The 22,045-nt window shown below is 40.0% G+C and overlaps 1 protein-coding gene across 8 annotated transcripts in view; it reads right to left on the bottom strand.

Moving 5' to 3' along the window:
• Positions 1 to 5,091: 5,091 nt before the first annotated feature.
• The window catches only part of LOC100117488, a 153,041-nt gene continuing 136,087 nt past the window's right edge, over positions 5,092 to 22,045 (bottom strand). Inside the window, exons 14-30 of one of the 8 annotated variants that reach the window (XR_004226997.2) lie at positions 20,914 to 21,102; positions 18,675 to 18,767; positions 17,380 to 17,634; positions 15,579 to 15,659; positions 15,186 to 15,338; positions 14,683 to 14,703; positions 13,846 to 14,116; positions 12,922 to 13,431; positions 11,601 to 11,741; positions 11,326 to 11,519; positions 10,792 to 11,046; positions 9,634 to 10,179; positions 8,682 to 8,864; positions 8,158 to 8,260; positions 7,946 to 8,080; positions 7,249 to 7,441; positions 5,092 to 6,863 (exon numbers count right to left, since the gene is read on the bottom strand). Coding sequence is in view for 5 of the 8 variants with exons in the window: in XM_031925787.2 (XP_031781647.1) it covers positions 6,751 to 6,863; positions 7,946 to 8,080; positions 8,158 to 8,260; positions 8,682 to 8,864; positions 9,634 to 10,179; positions 10,792 to 11,046; positions 11,326 to 11,519; positions 11,601 to 11,741; positions 12,922 to 13,431; positions 13,846 to 14,116; positions 14,683 to 14,703; positions 15,186 to 15,338; positions 15,579 to 15,659; positions 17,380 to 17,634; positions 18,675 to 18,767; positions 20,914 to 21,102 (3,243 nt within the window). In the remaining 3 variants the exon portion in view is untranslated. The remainder of the gene's footprint in view (positions 6,864 to 7,248; positions 7,442 to 7,945; positions 8,081 to 8,157; positions 8,261 to 8,681; positions 8,865 to 9,633; positions 10,180 to 10,791; positions 11,047 to 11,325; positions 11,520 to 11,600; positions 11,742 to 12,921; positions 13,432 to 13,845; positions 14,117 to 14,682; positions 14,704 to 15,185; positions 15,339 to 15,578; positions 15,660 to 17,379; positions 17,635 to 18,674; positions 18,768 to 20,913; positions 21,103 to 22,045) is intronic. The other 7 variants (XR_004226998.2, XR_004345221.1, XM_031925788.2 and 4 more) reach the window with 7 other exon arrangements.

The raw sequence follows: 22,045 nt of genomic DNA on the forward strand, positions 1-22,045 counted from the left end.
GATGTTACGGGATTAACGTAATGCGATTGCGATTTACGGGGCGAGTTTTTCGTCGCGCGGTTATAGTCGACTGATTGCGCGAAATCGGATCTAGACGATTTTTCGCGTTAGTATGGTTCGCTGTGTTGTATAGTAATAATATAATGAATGTAAGAGTGAGTAGAAATAAATTCGTAGTTTTAAAAGAACCTCCATCGCGTATAGCTTATACATCATCTATTATTCGAGACGGTATTTAATTTATCCAAATACATATAAATACAATATTGAAAAATATAAGCACTATTCAAATTAGATTTTTATTTATTTCATGGATAGGTAAAATCCTTCAATATTTCCATTTCTACGCCTAATAGTTTGTTAAGCACGTGTAAAGAAGATAATATATTGCAGCACTTATTTATAACTCTATAAATCAGAAACTAGAACATTCATTTGTTAGGAAAATCTATCCTGGTTCAACCAAATCATTGTTATGTCATATATCAATTAGGAATGTTGACATGCAAGCTCAGCCCAGAGGGCTTGGTTTCCAGCCCCAAGCCCATGTTAAATGTATATCTATATACATGCTCACGGTCACGCTCTTGCATGTGTAAGTTATGGTCACGTGATACACACATACAAGAGCATGACCGTGAGCATGTATATAGATATACATTTAACATGGGTTTGGGGCTGGGAACCAAGACGCCCTCTGGGCTGAGCTTCCATGTCCATTGCTAATAATCGAGAAATCGCAATAAACTTATTGCAAAAAATGCAATAATGCCATAAATTATGACTCTTTTAAACAATTTCTCAACTAGTAAAATAAAAAATTTTCTTCCAATAATAATCATACTACAATTTTTAAGAAGACGAGCCGAATCCAAAATCAACGTCAATAAATTGATGTTAAACCGATATTCAATGTAATAAATTTGATCTTTAACAGGCTCAGCTGAATTAATAAAAAAAAAAAAAAAACGTTCATTCATTCATTCGTGAAAACGCACTTGACAGGCTTGTTTACATTAGCCACATATCATTCGAAAATCGTCAGCTTTTTCTTATCAGTGAGCAAATTTCTGTATACTTATTCGGTCATACGTAAAGAGTTACGTTCGAAGATGACGTTTGTGTCAGCTGATTGTGTTAGCTAAACCAATGAAAAATATATAGAGAAAGAACAAAACATTAATCCTAATCTTTCTTTGTTTAGTCAGTTGATCTAGCATTTTACTTGTTATTTTTACTACTACCTGGAAATTTGTATATTTATCTCCATTTTATAATTGTTTGTCGTTTTGAAAAATGTCAATATTATGAACGTCTTATTCATAATTATTTTAAGTAAATTAGGTATTGAAAAAGAGTAAATTTTTTAATTATTAAACTTACGAATTATGTAGCTTTTGCTTATTAATAATCATTTTTTGATTGATTTTTCGAAATATCATGTGATATGTAAGATTGTAAATATTTAAAAGTTTTACTTTTAGTGGAAAAATCAACATTCCATGTCACCAAATACAAATAACTCGAGTTTTCTCATCTGGTAAGACAAATTTTACACATCAGTAATCTGTCACTTCATTTTAATTCATCTTTGCAATGCAGGATTCAGATGAAAACCATGTCTACTAAGCGACACGTAGACTTCAAGTTCAAATTTTAATTCAAGTCATTCACGTCAATTTTATGAATTTTTTATAGATACGCCTCTAAACATTTGATTTCATACATAATACATAAACTAAAATCTATTTACCAGACACCACCGTCAATTTCGCACGCTTCGATTGGCGCAAATGAAGCACATAATTCATCGGTGTAAGCGTTGATTTAAGGCGTTTTATCTCAGCTGCATGAAATCCAGCGCAACGAATACATTCGAAGCGGACACGCGCTTCGCCGAGATGTTATGGGAAGGACAAGGACCTTTGGGTTGTTTTTGCGTGGGCCGTTTATACTCGCACGCTCGAGCGTCATCGAGATGTGTTGCTTGGTTGAACTTTCTTTTGCTTCAAAATAAATTCAGATCGTCGTGACTGACCGATAAAAGGGGAGGAATAAGGAATATTCTTTGAAAAGGATTGTTTTCAAAGTAATCGAGGCTTGCCATAAGACAATATTATATCATGTGATTATTTAATGTTGCTACAGACGCAATATTTGATAATGAAGTTTTTGATTTAGTGACTTTTTGTTTATGCATAACGGATTATGGATTACTGGTGCAGAATGGCATTGATGAGTACGAGTTATCGATTTTGTATTCGTCACGCTGGCAATCGATCAAAATATCAGAAAAGCTTTTATTTTCGAACTGGAGTTCATCTACTTTTCATGAAGAAATTTTAAATTATTCGCATTGTGAGCTATGCAAATTTAAGAAAAGCACACATACGATGCATTGCTTTGAAAGGACTTTGATCTCACTTAGAATACTGTTTGCCCGCTGTCTGGACTAAAGAATTATGTGGTGAGTCAAACGTCAGCTGCAGTGTGTGGAGATACGTTTTCGCTACTGTTGTCTGCCAACTGTCGGCACTTGAATTTTTAAAACCCTTATTTGCTGCGTTTGAATTATTCTTCAAGCAATGTTTAAAACGAACGTTTTCCTACAGTAATATTCATAAACTAAATAATTACCTGAGAAATTCGAAAAATGCCGTTTAATGTAGTTTGTTTTAAAAATAGCTACGAAGATAGGGCTTACAAAGTTGAAATAAAATATTTCGACGGTCTCAAAAACAAGTTGAGGCCAACGACTCAAAAGATAAGCTAAGAAAACCGGTAACCATATACACTCGGGTGCATCGATCGGGTCCGATGCAGTTGAGATATTTTTTTTATTTGCGTTACCAATCAGCGACAGATCCCGTTTTATTACAGATCGTTACACTTTCAAGACGTAAAAAATAACGACGTGCGGGAAACGTTTTCTCATCTTTCAACCATACCGTAAACGGATCTTTTAAAGGAATCACGTGTATTTTTTTGTTTTTGAGGATCAAAAAAAGCGTAAGAACACGATCGTATAAAAACCATTTGTATTTTATTTCTCATGAAACAGTATTAACATTAAATTAAATATATATATATATATATATATATATATATATATATATAAGTTCACGCCTACTGCAACATTTCTCTTTTCATGGTCGCCGCATTAACAAAACGCTCCTTCTTCGCTCAGCCGGATAATAGACGCTCGCCGCATACGAGTTCGGGATTGCTTTGACTCGAGAGAGAACTTCTCGGAAAGCTCTCGATGAATAAAAGCGATCCGGAGTTCAGATTTTGAAGAAGCAGTCACTGCGAAAATAAACTGTCTCTACTCTTGCGCGTCGATAACACAATTCTTAAATACGCATTCGCTTGCAATTCGACGGAAAAATAGAAGAAATCATAACCAAAATTCATTGTGAATAATGTATTATGCGAGTGTGATTATTCGCGTCCTTTATTTCCATATATACTGCGTATATAAAAAAGGAACTTTGACGGAAAGAATGATTTTTTTTGTCGGTGTACATGCATATTTCGAATTCTGGAGTAACTGTTTCCTCAACAACTATGTAGTTCGTTCTACCCTCGTTTATTGTGACCGCCATAAAATCTCATCGGACCGCTCCTAATGTGTCTTGTCGTACACATAATAGGTGTGTATATATATATATATATATATATACACACACACTCACACATATATATATATATATATATATATATATATATATATATATATATATATATATATATATATATATATAGACTTTGAACGCATGATTCATATCATATGTACTTTTGTTTGTCTACCTATCTAGTCTAGATACGATATTTCTACGGGGTGCCTTTGCATTAATGATGGTGTATAATATATAACTATGCAATAATCAACAAATTTGTGCACTGAGTGTTCGTGTTAGCTTGTATCGACGAGAATAATTTTAATAGTGTATATTATTATGCTAGAAGAATTTTTTTTAAACAAATATAGTCTTCTAAGTAATTATTTATTACCATAATTCCTTATTTCACCTAAAAGAATTACTTAATGTTAATTTAATAAATATGTACAATTTCTTCATCAACAAACTACGTATACGCTATAAAAAAATAAAATTTAGTTCGAATTCAACCACATGATTTCATATGGACAACTTAACTACAGATTGATCCTTATGTAACAAAGCGAACACTCGGCGCACAGTGTCAAAAACAATACGAGAATTGAGCTCCTATATAACGTCGTTCGCGAGCGACGGTTGATTATCGTGATCGTTTTATCGCTTACATATCCTAATATATCTTTAGTTGTAGTTCTGCTTCTCATTCCTTATGATCGTTATACAATATACAATAAAGTAGTTACAAGGTTGCCTATATAATCGACAGTTAACCAAACGACTTGTTCCGCGTAACATTCGAAAACGTGCACAGCATCAGTGCATTTGAAATTTAATTTCATCTTATGCTTTTGCTACGTTTATCGTTATTTCAATACTATATATAAATTATGAATGTGGGTGTACGTGTTTCATGCTATATAATGGGTCGGTTACAAGATTATACATATACGTACTTATGTTACTGTGAGATTACGCATGGAAAGGAACACATCATAATTACAATTTGTATTTTTGCGTTTAGTAATTTTTCCTTCAATAGAGACCAGGCATTTGTCAACTTCCAACTAAGTCCGATGCTTCTCAGGAAGATTGTTGGTAACTCGCTGTCTGCGGCAATTATGGCTTTGATTCTCTCGGAAAGGTCCTCTCCTTGGAAACGTGTCATGTGAATGTCAATCTGTGATACGTTAGCTTTATACAGATTAAGATAGATAATAGATATTGTATAGTCTTTCGCGTAAAATTATGATACACAATTTGTAATTTATACAGAAGTATAGTGTTTACAGCACCATATTTAATAGTTAATTCATTGAAAGGAAAATGATCATTGAGCGTTTGTGATTTGATTAACCAAATACCCGGTACTTTTAGACAATACAAAACACTTTCGCGATACATCGTTCATACTTGGATTAAAAACGTATCATAAAAAACAGTATCGATAAATTTATAAGTGCCTTATAAGTGCGTTTTTTACGTTGTATATAATAATCTTACATTTAAAATGATTAGTACATGCTATATAATCGTACGTTTATATATTTGCAGTATATACAATCTAGTAAAAAAAAATGTGGAAGAGCTTTTATCGACATCGTACTCTCTACGCTAGGTTTGACGTGTTTTCGCAGAAATTTTTAAAAAATTTCTTCACGTTACAAGAGTTGTTACTTTTTCCTTCTCCAAATCGCATAAGTTTGCAATAAATGATTTTATTGTCTACTACAAGTGTGCATGCGCAAGGTTTCGAAAAAGCGATAAAGACTCGAAAACTCTGGGGATCGAAACTTCGTGCAGATTTCTAATCCATGGGTTTATATTATATGCTTAGTTGCTTTATATTTTTACACATATATATAATATACTTTCCGTGGCTTTTTTTAATGTCGTCGCCGACGACGAAGGCGATGATCGATAAATCTTTCTCAAAAGCCAATTTTTTCGTCGTCGAGTGTTCGCCCGTATTGATAATATTTTCGCAGACATCGTTTCCGAAGTCGTCAGTCATTCTATTATGTTTTGTTACTTATTATCCTACACTACAATATTAACGTCTTTAACGTCATAAAGTCTAAAAGTGCTAATCTTACGATTTGTACATACGCTATCATGATTACGGGCTTTTTGTTTCTTTAAAGCTGTACCGAAGTCATTGGCATGCTACCACCAATGGGCGAACAGTAAATAAAGAAATAAAGCATAACGAAAGTTAAGATGGGAAAAGAGTGTAATCCTTTCTACTGTCTTGAACATCGAACTCTTGGAACAATTTCGAAAAATTATTCCAGATTCGCGGTGTCGTGATTGAAGTTAGTTAATAAATTCTAGTATGATGAATCTTTTAATTGACGTGTCTGCTTATTACTTGTTTTAGAACATTGTAATTGTATGAATTTGCGTTCGGGATGCATATTTGGCACTAATTATATATATTACTATAATTAAGAAAAATTGTTGAACTGATTCACGTCATTGATCCGTAATCTCGACCTTCATATTATATGTAGATGCAGAGTCTGAATTACAGTATTCTCCAGTTAATCTTCATAGTCTTTAATTTTTCGTCATGTTCTGTTATTGCATTACAAAAGCTTATCGGTAGTCTTATACTAGCATAGGTATATTATAACTATCATTATTATCGTCGGAGTGTTTAAATTGAAAAATCTCTAAAAATTCGTAGGAAATTTATATGATATGATAACAAAGTTCCAGACGTGGGTGTAAAATTTTATCTTTGCACATCGGAATAAAAAGTAAAATACCATTCGTTAAACTTGATTCGTTTGTTCGCCGATATAACCGTGTAAATTTGTATATATTTAACATCACACCTATCGATATAGACAGTTATACTTTATGCACGATTCACAATATTATCTAACACCTAACAAATTTGAATTGACTTTTCAAATAAACTTTAACAACTTATTGCCTTCCCGATCCTCTGCTATTGCACGCAATTCACATACTTATAGTTAAGTAAACGGAAATAATCTACGAAATAACGCTTCAGAATTCGCATTGACACACTGGTAACCCATTCTTCCACTATTTACAAAGAATCACCGCTGTTGAGGAATCATCTGTGCTGCTACATGAGATTTCGTGCTTTGCTTCCACCTTACGAGTAAAAGTTCTCCCTTTGCTGGTAGAGAGGCAGGGGAGTCATAGGTGAGAGATCGTCGTCGTCTATGCTCGAGTCACCGTTTAGCGGAAGAGTCGCGAGAGCTTTCACTGTGGCAAACCCAAAAATTTATATTTAAAATGAAACGACTAAATACTTTCGATTTAGATTAATGAAGTTGTACTGAAAGTGGATCAGCTGATTTTTAGTTATATTTTAGCTCATTAAAGAATAAAAAATTACTTATTCATTTATATAAGACATGTCTTACCAACTGGACTGTTACCACTGATTGCACTAATTATAGTACAAAAGGTAATTTCATAGTTTATGCAAATTATATTGCTTTAAACTCGGTATTTTCATTCACAACAGCAGATTAAATTTAAATAAAAAATTCAATACTAAAGAAACTTACATAGTGCAAACAAATAAACAGTTGATAGGAAGTAACTTGAAAATAAATGTAACTGAAAGAAAAAAAAAGTAACAAACCTGACAAACAGTAATATGATGTGCTTTCCCATATAGGGAAGATGGAGGAAGCATGTCAGTCAGTGTGCCTGGTTACCTATACACAGCACAAACGTTCCAAACAACACTCTACTAATCGGCAAAATATTGGCTTCATCGTCAGTGCATCGAAGCTGAATGCGATATCAGTAATGCGCGTTTGTCGCATAGATACCTTTACGAAAATGAGATGAATATAAGTATACAATGTTAAGCTAATATTAGTAGCATTGATTAATCGAGACGATTTGTTATAAGAAGTGAGAATAAGACGACTTGAAAGTACATTGTTAATTTTTCGCATTATTCTCACCAGTGCGAAGTTTAGCGGAAGCAAGGCTCGCGACAGCGTTGACTATGAAACGAATTTTGCCGGAGGAAACCTATAGGTATAGTATTCCAGAGCAAACACTCGAAATGATACTGTAAGACGTAATGAGCTTAAGGATATAATAAAAACAATGAGAAGAAAACAATAGAAATAAATATTTTACATCGAGAAAAAAAAAACACGTTACGATTAACATGCACGTCACACGTCTAAATCTAACAAACATTATTATTTTAAAACACTGATGTATATCATGCATTTACGATAACGAGTGAAAAAATCCGAGAAGCAAAACTACGACAAATTATAACACTTATATGTGTTTGTGTTAATGTTTGCGATTCGTACCAGCCACCATCTTGCTCTTTTCCATCACTTGCTTCGCCAGAATCTGATTGAGCTGGAGTATGTGATCCCTTTGTCGTTTTTCATCTGCTACCTTCTTTTTCAGACTGTTTGACTTTTCGGTATTTGGTTCGTCTTCTGAAAGGTCAGCAAGGTATTAGCATGATTTTGGCCATGCAAATGCGAATTATAGTTACGAAATTGATTGTACGAACCTGTACCGTCCGCTGCGGTAACCGTCGTCTCGGATAGCATCTTTCTGATCGACTCTGCTTTTTTCAGCCGCTGTTCTTGTTCTTCAGCTGTTAGTTCTGGCGTCTACAACAAAAAAGTTTCTCATCACCATCTGACTTTGATTCTACTCAGTGACTTTAGACGCATTTCGCGCGTAGTTATAGCATGAGCGGCCGAAGCAGAACGCAAATGAGGCAGTTTTAGCATTGGTGGCACACCACTTTATCAAGACTCGGCGCGCATATTGTTATGAGAGTAATGGAAAAGTGTTTCTGCGCCACCTATTTTCACGTATCAGAGAAAGCGCACGAAGAGTTTAGGCGCTGACGAAAGGGCCACTCCAAAACTGTTTTCGTGTCAAGAAATTGAGATACCGCGATAACATAACAAAACCAAATGGTCAATCGAACAGCCAATTAAAGGACGAATAGAATGATTACTGGATGCCTTTTTAAGAGTAGGATATAATTTTATATAACAACAAAGCAATTTCGTTTTATTTTACCTTTTCTGGTACATAACGTTCTGGAATGACGATCTTATTTGGAGTACCCAAAAGTTGATCGATCGTGCTCTCATTGTACTTTAGCTCCTTATGGCTCAGCGTCGATCTGACGACGTCCGGAGCGTTGATTCTTGGTCGAAGAGCTCGTTCCATATCTAAATCGTCTCTTGCTCTTCCCATACCCTACAAGCATATGCAAAGTTACTTTAAGTCCTCACATACTCTTATCCTAAAGTATGAGTCTTGAAAAACCTTGAAATTGATCAAGTTGCGCAGTGCTGATAATTTATTTTTCATTTAGTTTTTTAGATAAAAAAAACTGCTCTATCTTTAAAAAAGATATGATTTTTGAAACTCGCGAACATCTTAGGTACAATTAAATTACACTGATTTAAATATGCATAAAGCATTATGTAAAGCAGATGTTGTATTAAATCATGCAGTATTAGCTAAAGCTGTTTACACGTAAGGGTCGATATCGCAGGATTGACATATATGGGATTAACATTTATGAAGCAAATTGATTCGTAAAAACACATAAAAGATAGGTTCGTTTCAAAACTTCGTATGCGGCGTAGAAATATTTAGTCAATCACGATAAAAGCATTATAGCAATAGATACATAATAATACATGTAGACATCAATATGTTCATGAGAAATATGAAAGTATGAAAGTATGAAAGCAATGAAAGTGTTTCGTTATTTACAGTGTAAGGCAGGTTTACTCGAACACAATAATGACATGAATAAAATAGAATAATGACAGGTTCTGATCAAAACGAAACAGAGAGAGAGAGAGAGAGAGAGCAGGGTGTACACACAGACAATCACAAGTCATTAGACAGAGGGCGAGTCCAGAATTACCTTCGTGAAGTAAAAGAGAGATAAAACCAACCAAAATTAAGAAAACAGAAAAAACCCCTGATCAAGAAACGCAAGAAGAGTCAGTACCATCTTCGTGAAAGCATCTTCCAGATCTAACAGCGGTTTGCTGCTGGAGACTGTGTAGTGTCTTCTCTTCTCCCTAGGCACCTGTCGCCTCCTGGGTCTACCACTGGGCTCGGGCTTCTTCTCCGTCATCTCCTTGATGATCTGCTTGGCCGCCTCGCTCTTGAATACCGGCGATAGTTGGGGTGACAGTATCGTCTCTCCGGTCGTAGAGTTGAGGCTCTGAACACTCTGGCTCGAAGAGAGCAATTCGGTGCTGCTGCAGAGGACCGGTCTAGCTGGTGGCTCGGGACTCATGGGGTTCACGGACGAGGTGGAGCCGTAGTGTTGCTGCTGCTGGACGTTGTTGTAAATGGGATAGGGTCGGTGCTGGATCGGTTGCTGTTGCTGCTGCTGGTACGGGGAACTGTAGGGAGGACTGGTCGAGTGACAGTAGTAGTAGTTAGAGCTGACCGAGGAGGCTGGACCCTGGGACGAGGAAAAGGTCGGGCTGTCGGTGTACGGGGACAGCGTGCTGTCTGAACTGCCTGCGTCCTGGCTCTCGAACTGCTTTTTTTGGTGGATTGTTCGTGTGTCGAGTTGAGGGTAGGATGAGGGTCGGGTTCGGGGAACGAGATAAAAAGAATGAATGAGTGAGTAAGTGAGTGTTTCGACGAGCTGCGAGTTTATGATATTCAGGGATGCTTTATGAGCGAGCAAGTTGTGTTATTTGTTTAATCATCGAACTGTACAGGTTTGTATGTTTCGTAAACATCAAAATGTAAGGATGCATGTATTTACAGAGATCGGATATTTTTTGTACGCAGAGCCGTGGACGTGTAAAAACATTCTTGCACATGCTTGCGACAGTCTATTTCAATTTTCAATAAATGACATAATCTTTTTTAAAAAAATTCGTCGTTTACATTACCTAGGCTCCGTACAGGGTTAAGTATAAAAAGAAGAACGATGAAAGTGGCAAACTCAACCAACGAAATCTTTATGATACAAAATTCCCTTTTATCGTCTTCCATCCCACATAAAATCATCATGATGGATATATAATAAAAAAATTCATCATTCCTTAGCAGCAGCTACGCTTATAAAAATCTAGCCATTGATAAGAAAAATTCTCGCCGAAGCGAGAGGTGCAAAAAGTCATCGAGACCGTGCGAGACTCACCCTGACGCGATGTCTGCGAGCCATGATGTTACGCAGCGCAGTCATGCTGTCGCTTCGAGGAGGTGGTGGTACAGGACCAGCCTGGTGAACGGCCGGATGGTTCTGTTGTTGAGGTTGGCGTTGACCACCGAACCCACGGGGCAAAGACATGCTGCGCTGGAACTGAGTGTCCTCGAGCTCCGATAGCTGGATGCTGCTTTGCGCGTGCATTATCGGCACAGGCTGGCTTTCCTCGATCACGCGATCTAGCTGTGCCTGTTTGGAAAAAGTGTTTTGAAAATGAGAAATGATGGTTTTAAAGTTTTTTCATTACAGACAAATGAATGCTTTGATGCTGTATATAAATTTAATTGAAAAAGCTTGTAAGGTGATGCCTTTTTAATCTATGGACATTCGAATTACAAATCAGAACCGCATAAATCAAAAAGTTCAATCAACTGACTCGTAAATTCCTAAAACGAATCAAATAACGAATTTGCTATTGAAATAAATTTCAATATTTTATTTAACAGAATTGACGAAAAAATTCGTTACCTCAAATTGTTGAGATCCACCGAACTCGTCTTCGCCAAGTCGTCTAGCTCCACCTGGGGCTTGAAGAAGTCCATTCGTCAGGGGAATACCAATGTTACCAGCCCTGTCGCCTCGGTCTCTTTGACGCCTCTCCGACTCGCGCTTCACTATGCGCACCGTCTTGATCTCCTGCTTCTCACGATTGTGCATCAAACCTGTTAATTAATTTCTCATTATTAAGCGATCCAGTCATCGATACTTAATAAAAAAAAATTTATGCATTAAAACACACTCACCAGCAAATTTGCCATCGTCGTGTCCATAGCCACCGTTCATCATAATGGTCTCTTCGTTTGGTGGCGGTGGAGGTGGAGGCACGTACTCCGGTGGAAGAATGGGACCGCCGTTAGTCATCTGCTCGTAGTGCTTCATGCTCCCTGCGAACCGTCCGACAAACCACAATGAGAATTTCTCCTTAAATTCGCGTCAACTCATATATAAATAAACTCCATATACTCATAGTCAACTCATCCACAAAACTCGTTCACGTAAATCATACATAAGTTCGCAATATAATATATAATCATAATGAAAACGTACTACGTATCCATGCGCAAACATAGTTCTCTATATGTATATAAATATATATTATAGAAAAAAGTCCATAGTCATCAACGTTGCTTGCAGCTAGTCGCAGAACAAATGCTTAACTGCGCGCGAAATTCACTCGACAATCGGACGGCATCGGACGCAGTTTCTATACTAAGAGCATTATAGGTATTTAGGTATATAAGTAATGTGCTGCTATAATATATTGGTGCGTTGGTGTTTAATACGGTGGACGCGACAATGTCGTCTGCGGTTGTCGAGTGCGTTTCAGCGTTCAGTCGAACTCAGATTCATCTTACCTAACGCGGTTCCCTGTTTGCAATGTAACTACACTGTAGTGCCTACTGCGTGATAGTCACCAAAGTCTATGTTTCAAATAATTAAGTAGGGCTTTAATAATATAAAGTGGATTAAGTTATAATATTGAATGATTGATTGATCGATTGATTGAATGAGACTAATTGATATGCTATACGGTGAGCATGGATGACGTGAAGAACGAAGCATATGATTGTGCACATAAATCATCGCACGATAATAATTCTTGAAAGTACGTCGTTGCTGTTGTACATGATATTCGAATCATTCTTTGTCTTAAAAGACTCCGTGAGAAGTCTAAGATTCAAAATGATAAATGATAAGTTTGTTTTTTCATCTACTCTTTACTCGTCCATCAGTGAGAAAAAAAAGTGGTGACCAAATGCCGATATCGTATGGTGAGTCGAGTGAAGGTGGAGCGACGTGATTTAATTTCATGATTCGAGGGTAAGCCCACGTCATCCCACAACGATCCCAGACACTTGACTGACATTCGCATGTATCTCGCTTCCTTTTCCACTCTGAATGTGTGTATGTGATAAAGCGTGTAAGAGGGTATTTTGTAGAAAATGCCTTACCCTCGAATTACGAATCCAACACCAATGAGGACGTAACACAAACTCGAGTTATGGAAGATGCTCTCTATACGCCACGTAACACTTACATCCTAAATCTAGAATGAAAACCCACCTAGTCTCCTGGGATCCTGAACAATGGAGTTGACGTACAACGGAGCGACCTGTTGGACGGGGCTGCTACTCTTGCCCTGCATCTGGTCCTTGAGCAGCTGCTGCTTCATCTGATGCTGCTGGATCTGTTCCCTCAACTGAGGTGATAGCGCGGATATCTGGCCGGAATTCTGAGGTGACGACGCCTGGCCCTGCACTTGTCTCACGCAGTACTGGGACGACGAAGAGGACGACGTCGAAGCCGGCGATCGGGATTGATTCACCTGAAGCTCTTTGACGTACTGGGGTGAGCTAAGTGGTTGCTGCTGTTGCTGCTGATGGTTGTGGTGATTGTACTGTTGGAGAGAGTAGGGACTGCCGTTGAGCTTGGCGTGAGGTGACATGGACATGGAGGAGGAGGCCGGACTCGAGGGTACGTCCAAGCCGTGCTCTTGAGTCACGCCTGAATCCAGATCGGTTTCTAGCCAGGAGTTCGGTGTGCGCTTCTTGGTGGACTGGTGGACTTGCGGTGCTGGAATTTCATCGAAAATTTTTAGTAATCGTGAAATCGGAAAATTAGGAAAAGAAAATCATTTGTTCAAACAGTTATGCGATCTACTACGTAACAAAGTTGGTATTGAGTGAATCGCAAGGTTTTCACTCAATACCAACTTCACTTTTAAAGTCTTCTAATTAATATTCCAGTTCATGCAGGGCCTTTAAAAGGCTTCCGCTAACGTCTTCATATCCACTTGAAACGCTCAACTGTATAATACTGAATCTCAGCTCGTTTCCTCTACTAGCTTTACAATTTGCATGGGATTTGCATAATAACATTAAAGCAAACTCATTAATAAATATGAGACAAAGCAGCAAAAAAATATTTCGCTTATCCAAGTAAACAGCTTCATTGTTCGCATATTATCCAAAAAAGAAAAAAACTCACTGGACGTTGCTTGTGGTCTAATCTGCTGCACAAGACTGTGGCTCTTCTCGGTGAGCTGTCTGACTTGGATGCTGAGCTCCTGTCGCTGCCTTTGCAGATCGCCGACGAGTTGCTGGACTCTGCGAAGCTCCTTCTCGAGGGCAGCAGTTGTGCCAGTGGAGTCGCGCGTTTGGACGTTGCCCGCGTACCTGCGCGAGGCCTGAAGCTTTTGACGCAGTACCACCAGGTCCTGCTCCAGTCGTGCGTTCTCGGCTACTGTTTCCTCGAGTTTCTGCAAATTTTCGAAAGTCAGAGAGGCTCGGCTGTTGCTCAAGGATGGGCAGTAACATTCTCTCTTACAGTGCGTAAAGTCCACGAGAGAATCTCGCTTCCCAGCGTAAACAAACAGGATGGCTTTAATCAACTATTATAGGCTATCGTGCGTCTTTACGGTAACGTGATGAAAATCGGGTAAAGCAATAATCTAGTCATGTATACAGAAAAAGATGAAGAGTGATCTTTAAATGAAAAAATGTGCTCTGAAGTCATTCATGAGATGGTCCACTATGTGAAGAACTTCTAAGATTCATAAAGTTTCGTTATCGCGCATAATTGCTTGGATTTATCACACACATGACCGAATTACATGTTCTCGCCGTATGCATCATCTTTATGAAAACCTATAGTCCGCATAATAATATAGTATATGTATAACTTCCATGCAATGTCACAGATGAAAAAATTATACTCCAGAAGTAAAAAAAAAGCAAAAAACTAAACAGAGATGGAGTAACGAGTAACAAGAGAGTATAAACAAAACAAAAACATCTACATGTTTTTTCAAGAGCGACATTTTACCTGGAAGAAAACGGGCTTCACCTGCAAAACAACGAAGCCAGCATTATAACCCGCACTCTATTAATTTCGAAGAGCGCGCACACGTGTACTAATTAAACGGGCAAAGCGCTCGAAGAGCTAATTAAAACTGCTCGCAAGTGGACTCTAACTTCGATGAAAAAGCAAGGGATTTCATGTTTTGCGTATACACACTCGAAATATGTGGGATATTTTTTGCGGGAGCAGACGTCCGCGTCAAAAGAAGAGTAACGTGAATTCGAATATGCGCGCCGAAATGCGCTTAATTACCGAAAGCTGCAGTTTTCGTCAACGGGAGCTTTTTACGTTAATAAAGTACCTTAAAATTATGCTTTGTTTAAAAACCGTCCAGAGTACGTTTCGCCGTTAATCGTTCAATAATTAGTCATTAAAGCTCTCGTTCTCTTTGCATATGCAGCTCGAAAACCGCGAATTCGAAATCGGACAAGCTCACCTAGCAACCGCACGATACAGTCGAGCCTTACCTTGGAATTGTGAGCCAGCAAAAGTCGAACGCGGCTGAGCTCGCGTTCGAGCAGCATCTGCTGTTCCCTGTACCTTTCAGCTTCGGCGGGGTTGCTGCGGCTGCAGCCCTGCATCTTATGCCGCAGACCACCGAGCGCCTTTTCCAGCAGTTCCTGGAATCGCACAGTATTATTGATGAGATCGAGGCTCGGCGTTCCGCCAGAACAGAATTTTGCGTTGTTTCGAGAATAGAAGGAAACGAGTTACATTATTTCTCAATCGAGCGAAAAGTTCACTCGCATAAAGCGTTCCATCCTTTCCAATGAAAGAGCAGTCGCGTCCCCCGAAACCCTCTGCGAAAGGAAAAAAAACCCGTCGTCCAAGAAACAAGCGGAGAGCTGTAAATGACAAACCTTGTTCTGCTGAAGACTGTGGAGCGTTCCGGATTCCTCTTGCAGTAATTGGTCCAGCTTGTAGAGCTGCTGCACCTTCGCCTGTAACGATTAGCAGAGCGCAGTGTTGGTGTGTGAGTTAAAACCGCGCGATTCCGGGGATCGAGAAGGTAGACCAGCCTCGTTTACGCCTTTTCTTTTCTTTTTTCTCCCGTCGGCGCCCTTCGCTAGCTACTGCCGCATTTATTGCTCCGGAGAGCCGGGAATCGGGTTAAGAGACGCGAGAGCACACGACCGTTCCTCAAACGCGCATTAAGAGTCGTTAGCTGTAAGGTGTAAGTTTGATGGCTGTGAAATGACGGTTGTTTGGACGTGGACTTTTTTTTGCTGTGTACTGATGGTATTGATTTTCTCAGCGCTGTAGCTGTTCTCTCATACGGATGTTATATCGTCCGCGGGAAAATCCGCGCGGATGTCTATCGCGGCGGACTAATGGAGAAGTAAGCACATGTCGTTATGAGCGATCGTGTTTTTATATCCTCTATCGTTACAGGAGTGAAAGCTTTGTAATGGCGCAGAGGACTTGTCAATCTCGAGAATGAGCGTATAAATAATTGGCCTAGTTAATACCGGCTGGTTCTATACTAATCGCTATATAACGAGCTGCTCACTTAGAGCAATTTCTCTTCTATAAGACGCGCCGACTAATTAAAGTTTCAAATTTGAGAAGAGCAATTAATACGCCTATTCGAAACCCTAAAAAAACTCTTTTCAACGACGAGTGTCCTTCGTTTCATATTCTGCACACAAGAATAGCGCTTAAGTTGATATTAATGACGGATTAATCTCGTCGCTCTGAAAAGAGCAAAGAATAAGTCGTTCTCGGCAATCTTCCTAGTATCTCATTACGACTGCATCTAAAGGATCCGGTCCACGATAATCCTCTCCAGTCACCCGATCCCTCCGGCATATATAATATCCGCCACCTGTACCCGGAGTTTCCTCCGATTAACGGTACACACGGGAGACAATCGTTCCTCTGTTTTCGCGGAAACGCCTTATCTCTCTCGCCCGAGGTGTGCCGTGGACGACTCCGAGACTCGATAAGGCAGAACAGGTGGTACTGGAGAACTCCTCTTCGTGGGAATTCACGCGAAGGAGACTTGTTTACGCAGTGCGATAGAGATAACCCGGTGTTTAGGATTTTCGAAAGAGATACACACGTTGTGCGGCTTTGTAATTTTAGCTGCGTTAAGATTAAGAATAACAACTCTAGGAAATATTGTTTACGACCTCCGCGAGTTTCGCACGCTGGAATCGTTTCCCCGCGTGTTTGCAGAAGTCCACGCGAGAGGTACTAATACCTCAACGGTTAAGAAAAGTTTATAGCGTATACCTTTTTGCCCCCGACGATCATTACGGGATCGAAGTGGACTTTTTGTCGCGGGGAAGACCCGGAGTTATAGACGGCTCGACATGTGTCGGACAAAGTATATTCTTTACGATCTCATAAAACCTGTTATAACTTCCCGCACAACCGAAACTTCTAGCTGCGCGCGGGCAAAAAGTTTGGCGCGGAATTCCTCGAGTTTCGGACGCGAAGGAGAGGGAGGTGTGTGCAACGCATGAAAGCAACTATTTAGAAAAAAAGTCCCTTCAAAGTTCCGAAAATGCATTAGCGCGAAATATTGAAAAGTTATTCCATAGCATTCTGTACAGCGATTGGCACTGTGTCGCAGCGTCTTTCTTCTGTGCAGCGGCCGAGTTTCGCGAGAAGTTTCTTTTCAAGCGCGAGTGTGAACAACAAGTGAAAAGAACAAACCTGAAGCTGTCCGTGGTCGGGGCTGAGTCTGTCCCAGTCGCGACGTTCCTCAGCGAGCAGACGCTGTTCCTGGACCCGTTGGTTGAACTCGAGCCTCTCGCGATGCTCCCGTCCTGACGTCTCTGGCATCAGGTCGTAGCGCGAGCCTGACAGGCTACCGCCTCCGCTGACGCCGTTCTGCTTATTGCAGTTGTACAGCGAGCCCAGCTTCACCATGTTGTCCACCAGGTTCACCAGAGGCTTGCCCTTTTCGTACTGGAAAAGAGGCAATTGGTCAGGTTTGATTTTAAAAAAAAGCTGAAGTTGAGTTGAATAGTGCACGAAAGTAAGTTGATATAAAAGTTACGCAGAAGCGTATATTAAAACTAAATCGAAAGCAAATTACAACTCGATAATTATCTCCCCCGAAGCACTTCTCCGAAAGTTCAATTCGACTCGAAACTTCGATCGCTCTTCGCGTATTATATACTCGCAACTGCGCAGCTATCAATCTCGGGCTGCTGTACATACCATACACATCCAAGCAGAACATCGCCGCCTTAGTTCGTACACGCGGAAAAGTTCGCGGGAACTATTCGCCGGCGATCGAACTTGCTCGAGATAAACTGCTTTAATTATGCAAAGATAAGTACGGCTGGAATCTTCCCACGCGGGAGTATCTCAAAACGTATACACACTCAGACGCGAAGATTCGATGGAATTGAATTTCAGTAAAGGATTTGCCTCTGCTCATTAAAATTTAGCGGGATTATTCCCGCAAGTTCGAAGCAATTATTTTTCCCGGCGACACCGCCGCGGCGGAGCTTACGAATAATTGACGCGCCGATAATGCCCTAGAGCGGATTTGCGTGTAGCGCTGGACATCGGAGACAGATACAGGCGCATTGATGCTTCGCAGGACGCTCTCGCGGAGGCTTTTAGCGGCATTAGCAGTCCGTAGAGCTTCTTCTTCTACTTCGTCGTTGTTGATTATAAACACGCGATGTACACGTATATAGCATAGTTTCTATTATGAAATTCTAGTCCAAAGTTTATTAACTATTACGCGCACAAAGCCACGGCCTGATGAGCAAACAATAATGACGCGTGCGGGCGGTTGATTAACTGCTCTTAATTGCTCGTTTACTGGTCACTTAACCTCTGAAGCTCTTACAACAAAACGATCCGAATAAATAGTTGGTTAATAAGCTGTAACAATTGCTTATTTATCGATGCAAAAGAAATGAATCGGAAGCAAAACAATAGAGCGACTGCAGTAGAGGAGGTAAAACGTAACAGTACAACGTGCTTCTTACCTGCTTCTCGAGGTCCATAAGATGCTTCTTGAGTTCCTCGAGTTTTTGCAAGTTTTCCAATCGTCGCGGCGTGTCCAGTTCGACCAGTCTAGCCTGCGAAGCAAAAGAAAAGCCATCGCCGTTAGTACGACTCTCGAGAGCTGTTCGAACGATACCCCGAAACTCCCCGCAACCGCTTGTGCAATGGGTTATATTGATGTAAAGTTAGTTTCTAAGCGCGAGAACGTGATTCCGTCTGTGCAGGTAATATAATTATATAGTGAGCGTGTATATGTATGTGTATATATATATATATATATATATATATATATATATATATATATATATATATATATATATATATATATATATATATATATATATATATATATATATATATATACACCACACACACACACACACACACAATATAATTATATAGTGAGCGTGTATATATATATATATATATATATACACACACACACACACACACAATATAATATAAGAGTTTTGGATGAACTTATTTATAAATGAAAGATGAAGCTGTTATCATGAAGTAACCAGCCCCGGTAGCCTCATCGGTTCGCACTTACTACGGCGGCGTCGAAACCGCTTTCATCCCAGAAGATACACACTCCCGCGCAATATAAATCAGCCGTCCCTCTCTTTCTCTCGGGAAGATCCGTGACTCGTCTTTCGCCGAGGGCAGCCGAGCTCGGACTACAGCGTACTCTACTCTCGGCTATCCTCTGTGCAGCGCGTGACGACGAGTCGTGTCAACCGTATAGGTATATAGAGCGAGAGAGAGAGAGAGGAAGACTGAATGGCGTGTGTATGTATCGCGCGGAAAAGAGAGCAGCGGCGCGAGACGTAAGTTTACAGTTGCCGCTGCGCGCTGCAGCATCAGCCGGACGCCTCGTCTCTTTCGCGGAAATTTGATACGTTTTTGCATGCGCGGTTTAGGTGTCCGGTGTTCTTTATGCGCGTGAGCTTGGTATGGAATGGCTCTTCTTTTGAGTTTAGCGACGAGTATACGTGCACTTGATTTTATATTGAATTTATCGTTTATGACAGAGCTTTTTGTTCGAACGACCATCCGTTGGTATACGAAGGGAAAAAAGATAAGAAGCTCAGGAGTACGAGTACACGGGCAGTTTGACCAAGTTACCGGACACGTTTGCAGTGGTATATAGGTAGCTGCTACAGTCGCGCCGACGAGAGGCGACGAATTAATCAGCCGGCCTTTGTGCACGCGGCTATGTACTAGCGCTACTCGCCGAAAAATATGCGCCGCAGAGAAAGAGAGAAGAGTGCATAGAGTAACGACCGCGCGGGGATGCACTTGACTCGGCTTTTTATCGCTATTTTCAGCCGGATCTTGGCCGTTGTTGCCGACGGATTACTACGAGCTTCTGGGGGTGGCTGATGGATCGAGTCGTTTTCGACTTGCGGCTGCGTCAGTTTATGTATGAAGCTTATTTGAGAGAGTCAAGAGGTGTTTTTTAGTTTTAAAACTGTTTGGAGGACTCGGGAATGGTTGGCTCGATTAATTTATGGTTGCGATGTTATCGAGCTTTCGAATTACTGCTTGCAAAATCGTTATACGATGACACAATGACAATAGTATATGCAGAAATGACGAGCATACTTGTTGATGTGCAAAAAAGTTTGTTTCTTTGCATGCAATAATTTTTCTCTCGTATACAAGCTAGAGGCTACTGATTAATTACGTAAATTATTGAAATTAATTATGTAAATTTATGAGACCTCTTAAAAATATTTAAACGTATATGCTTAAAATTAGTATTACAATATAGCACGTATATTAACAAAGTTGATGGTATAATATATGAAGGGTGAATCTAAAGGTAAAAAAAATGTATATGAGATGAGAATCAAGCACGTGTCTGCAGGAACCTTCACCAAAGCATGTTTCTCTTTTCCGCACTGCGAGATAGCCACCTGTTAAATAATGCAAAACTACATAGTTCAAGCCTACTTTAATAAAAGTATAAGTCATCTAGAGTTAATTTAAATAGTTCAGCAACCATGAATGAAGCAGTAGGTGTAATTCAATGCATAATTTGAAATCTAAGAAAGAATTGTGTACGTTCGAGCGTAGAATCGCTATAGTAAAAGTAAAAAATCCCGACTCTACACCCGATCGCACGTCGCAGTCCAAAAACTCTCGAACTATGCCAGAAAGATAACAAGTGTCTATATGATAAGAAGAGACGCTATGGTTGCAGTTGCTAGCGACCTGAGCCTCGATCTCCATGTGGCAAGTCTCCATAGCCTTGCAGAGCGTCGCGCTCTGCCGTCGCAGCTGTATCAGCAGCAGCACCAGCTCCTCGTGCGTCCTGCCAAGCAGCTCGCCAGCTGATACCTGGAGCCCACTGCTCGGACGACCACTGCTGCTGCGCCGACTGCTGCTGCCCACCGAGTGGCTCTACAGGGGGTCGTGCAAAATGTTTTTTTAACTTTACTAACACACCTAATTATTATACTTTTCGCTGCTATTCTATTGAGATGTTTCACTGGCGTTTCCCTTCAAGTAGTAACAGTATGGATCCGCGATGGTTAGAAATTCATTTACCAAACACCGCAATCAATCCACGAAGCGCAAGATCATCATCCGACTGAGCAAGTAAGTCATAAACGACGTCAGCACTCATTACGGTGATACAGCGTGACGTACTATACAGCCGCGCGGCAAAACTTAATTCCTAGACGGCAGTTATTTTATCCAGTCGTAAATCTCGCCCTGGAGCGACGACTAAAACCGTAATTGCGCGAAATTACCGGCAGCTAATGATTATTATTAAAAAACTCGCTCTAAGAACTTTCCTAATCCACTTTTCAGCTCCAAATTCGCGATTTGGCGAAAGCTCGCAGCGATCACGCCGATAACTCAGCGGATGTAAGAAGGCTCTTTCTCGGATCCGACTTTTTATAGGTCTATACGTAGCGAGAACGTATGTCGCACACGCAACGACAATTCCTCGCTAATGAGCCGTGTCTATCGGACTGACGGATCTCGTTAGGCGCCTTGACGCACGCGTGTGTTTATAGCAATTTTCTTTTTAATTTTTCAAGAGCCCGTTTCACGAAGCAAATTTTCCACTACGCGAAGCACAGTGGTTTGTGTAATTTCGAAAGCCGAGCTATACCGAAGAAGATTTATTCGAATTACGGAAAATTTGAAATGCAAAAGAAAAAGATCGCGCGCAGCCTTATTGAGTAGGAACGCGCGCGCAGTTCTCGACTTTCTATTCGGAATGAAAAATTTCGAGCGCGCGGATATTCAAATGTGTACGAAATTCAAACTGTACTCTCGCGAGTAAAGGATACGCGGGTTCCCCTGTGCGAAGCTGTACTGGCACACACCTCCG

This window comes from Nasonia vitripennis (genome assembly GCF_009193385.2).
Source record: "Nasonia vitripennis strain AsymCx chromosome 3 unlocalized genomic scaffold, Nvit_psr_1.1 chr3_random0004, whole genome shotgun sequence".
Taxonomy (NCBI): domain Eukaryota; kingdom Metazoa; phylum Arthropoda; class Insecta; order Hymenoptera; family Pteromalidae; genus Nasonia; species Nasonia vitripennis.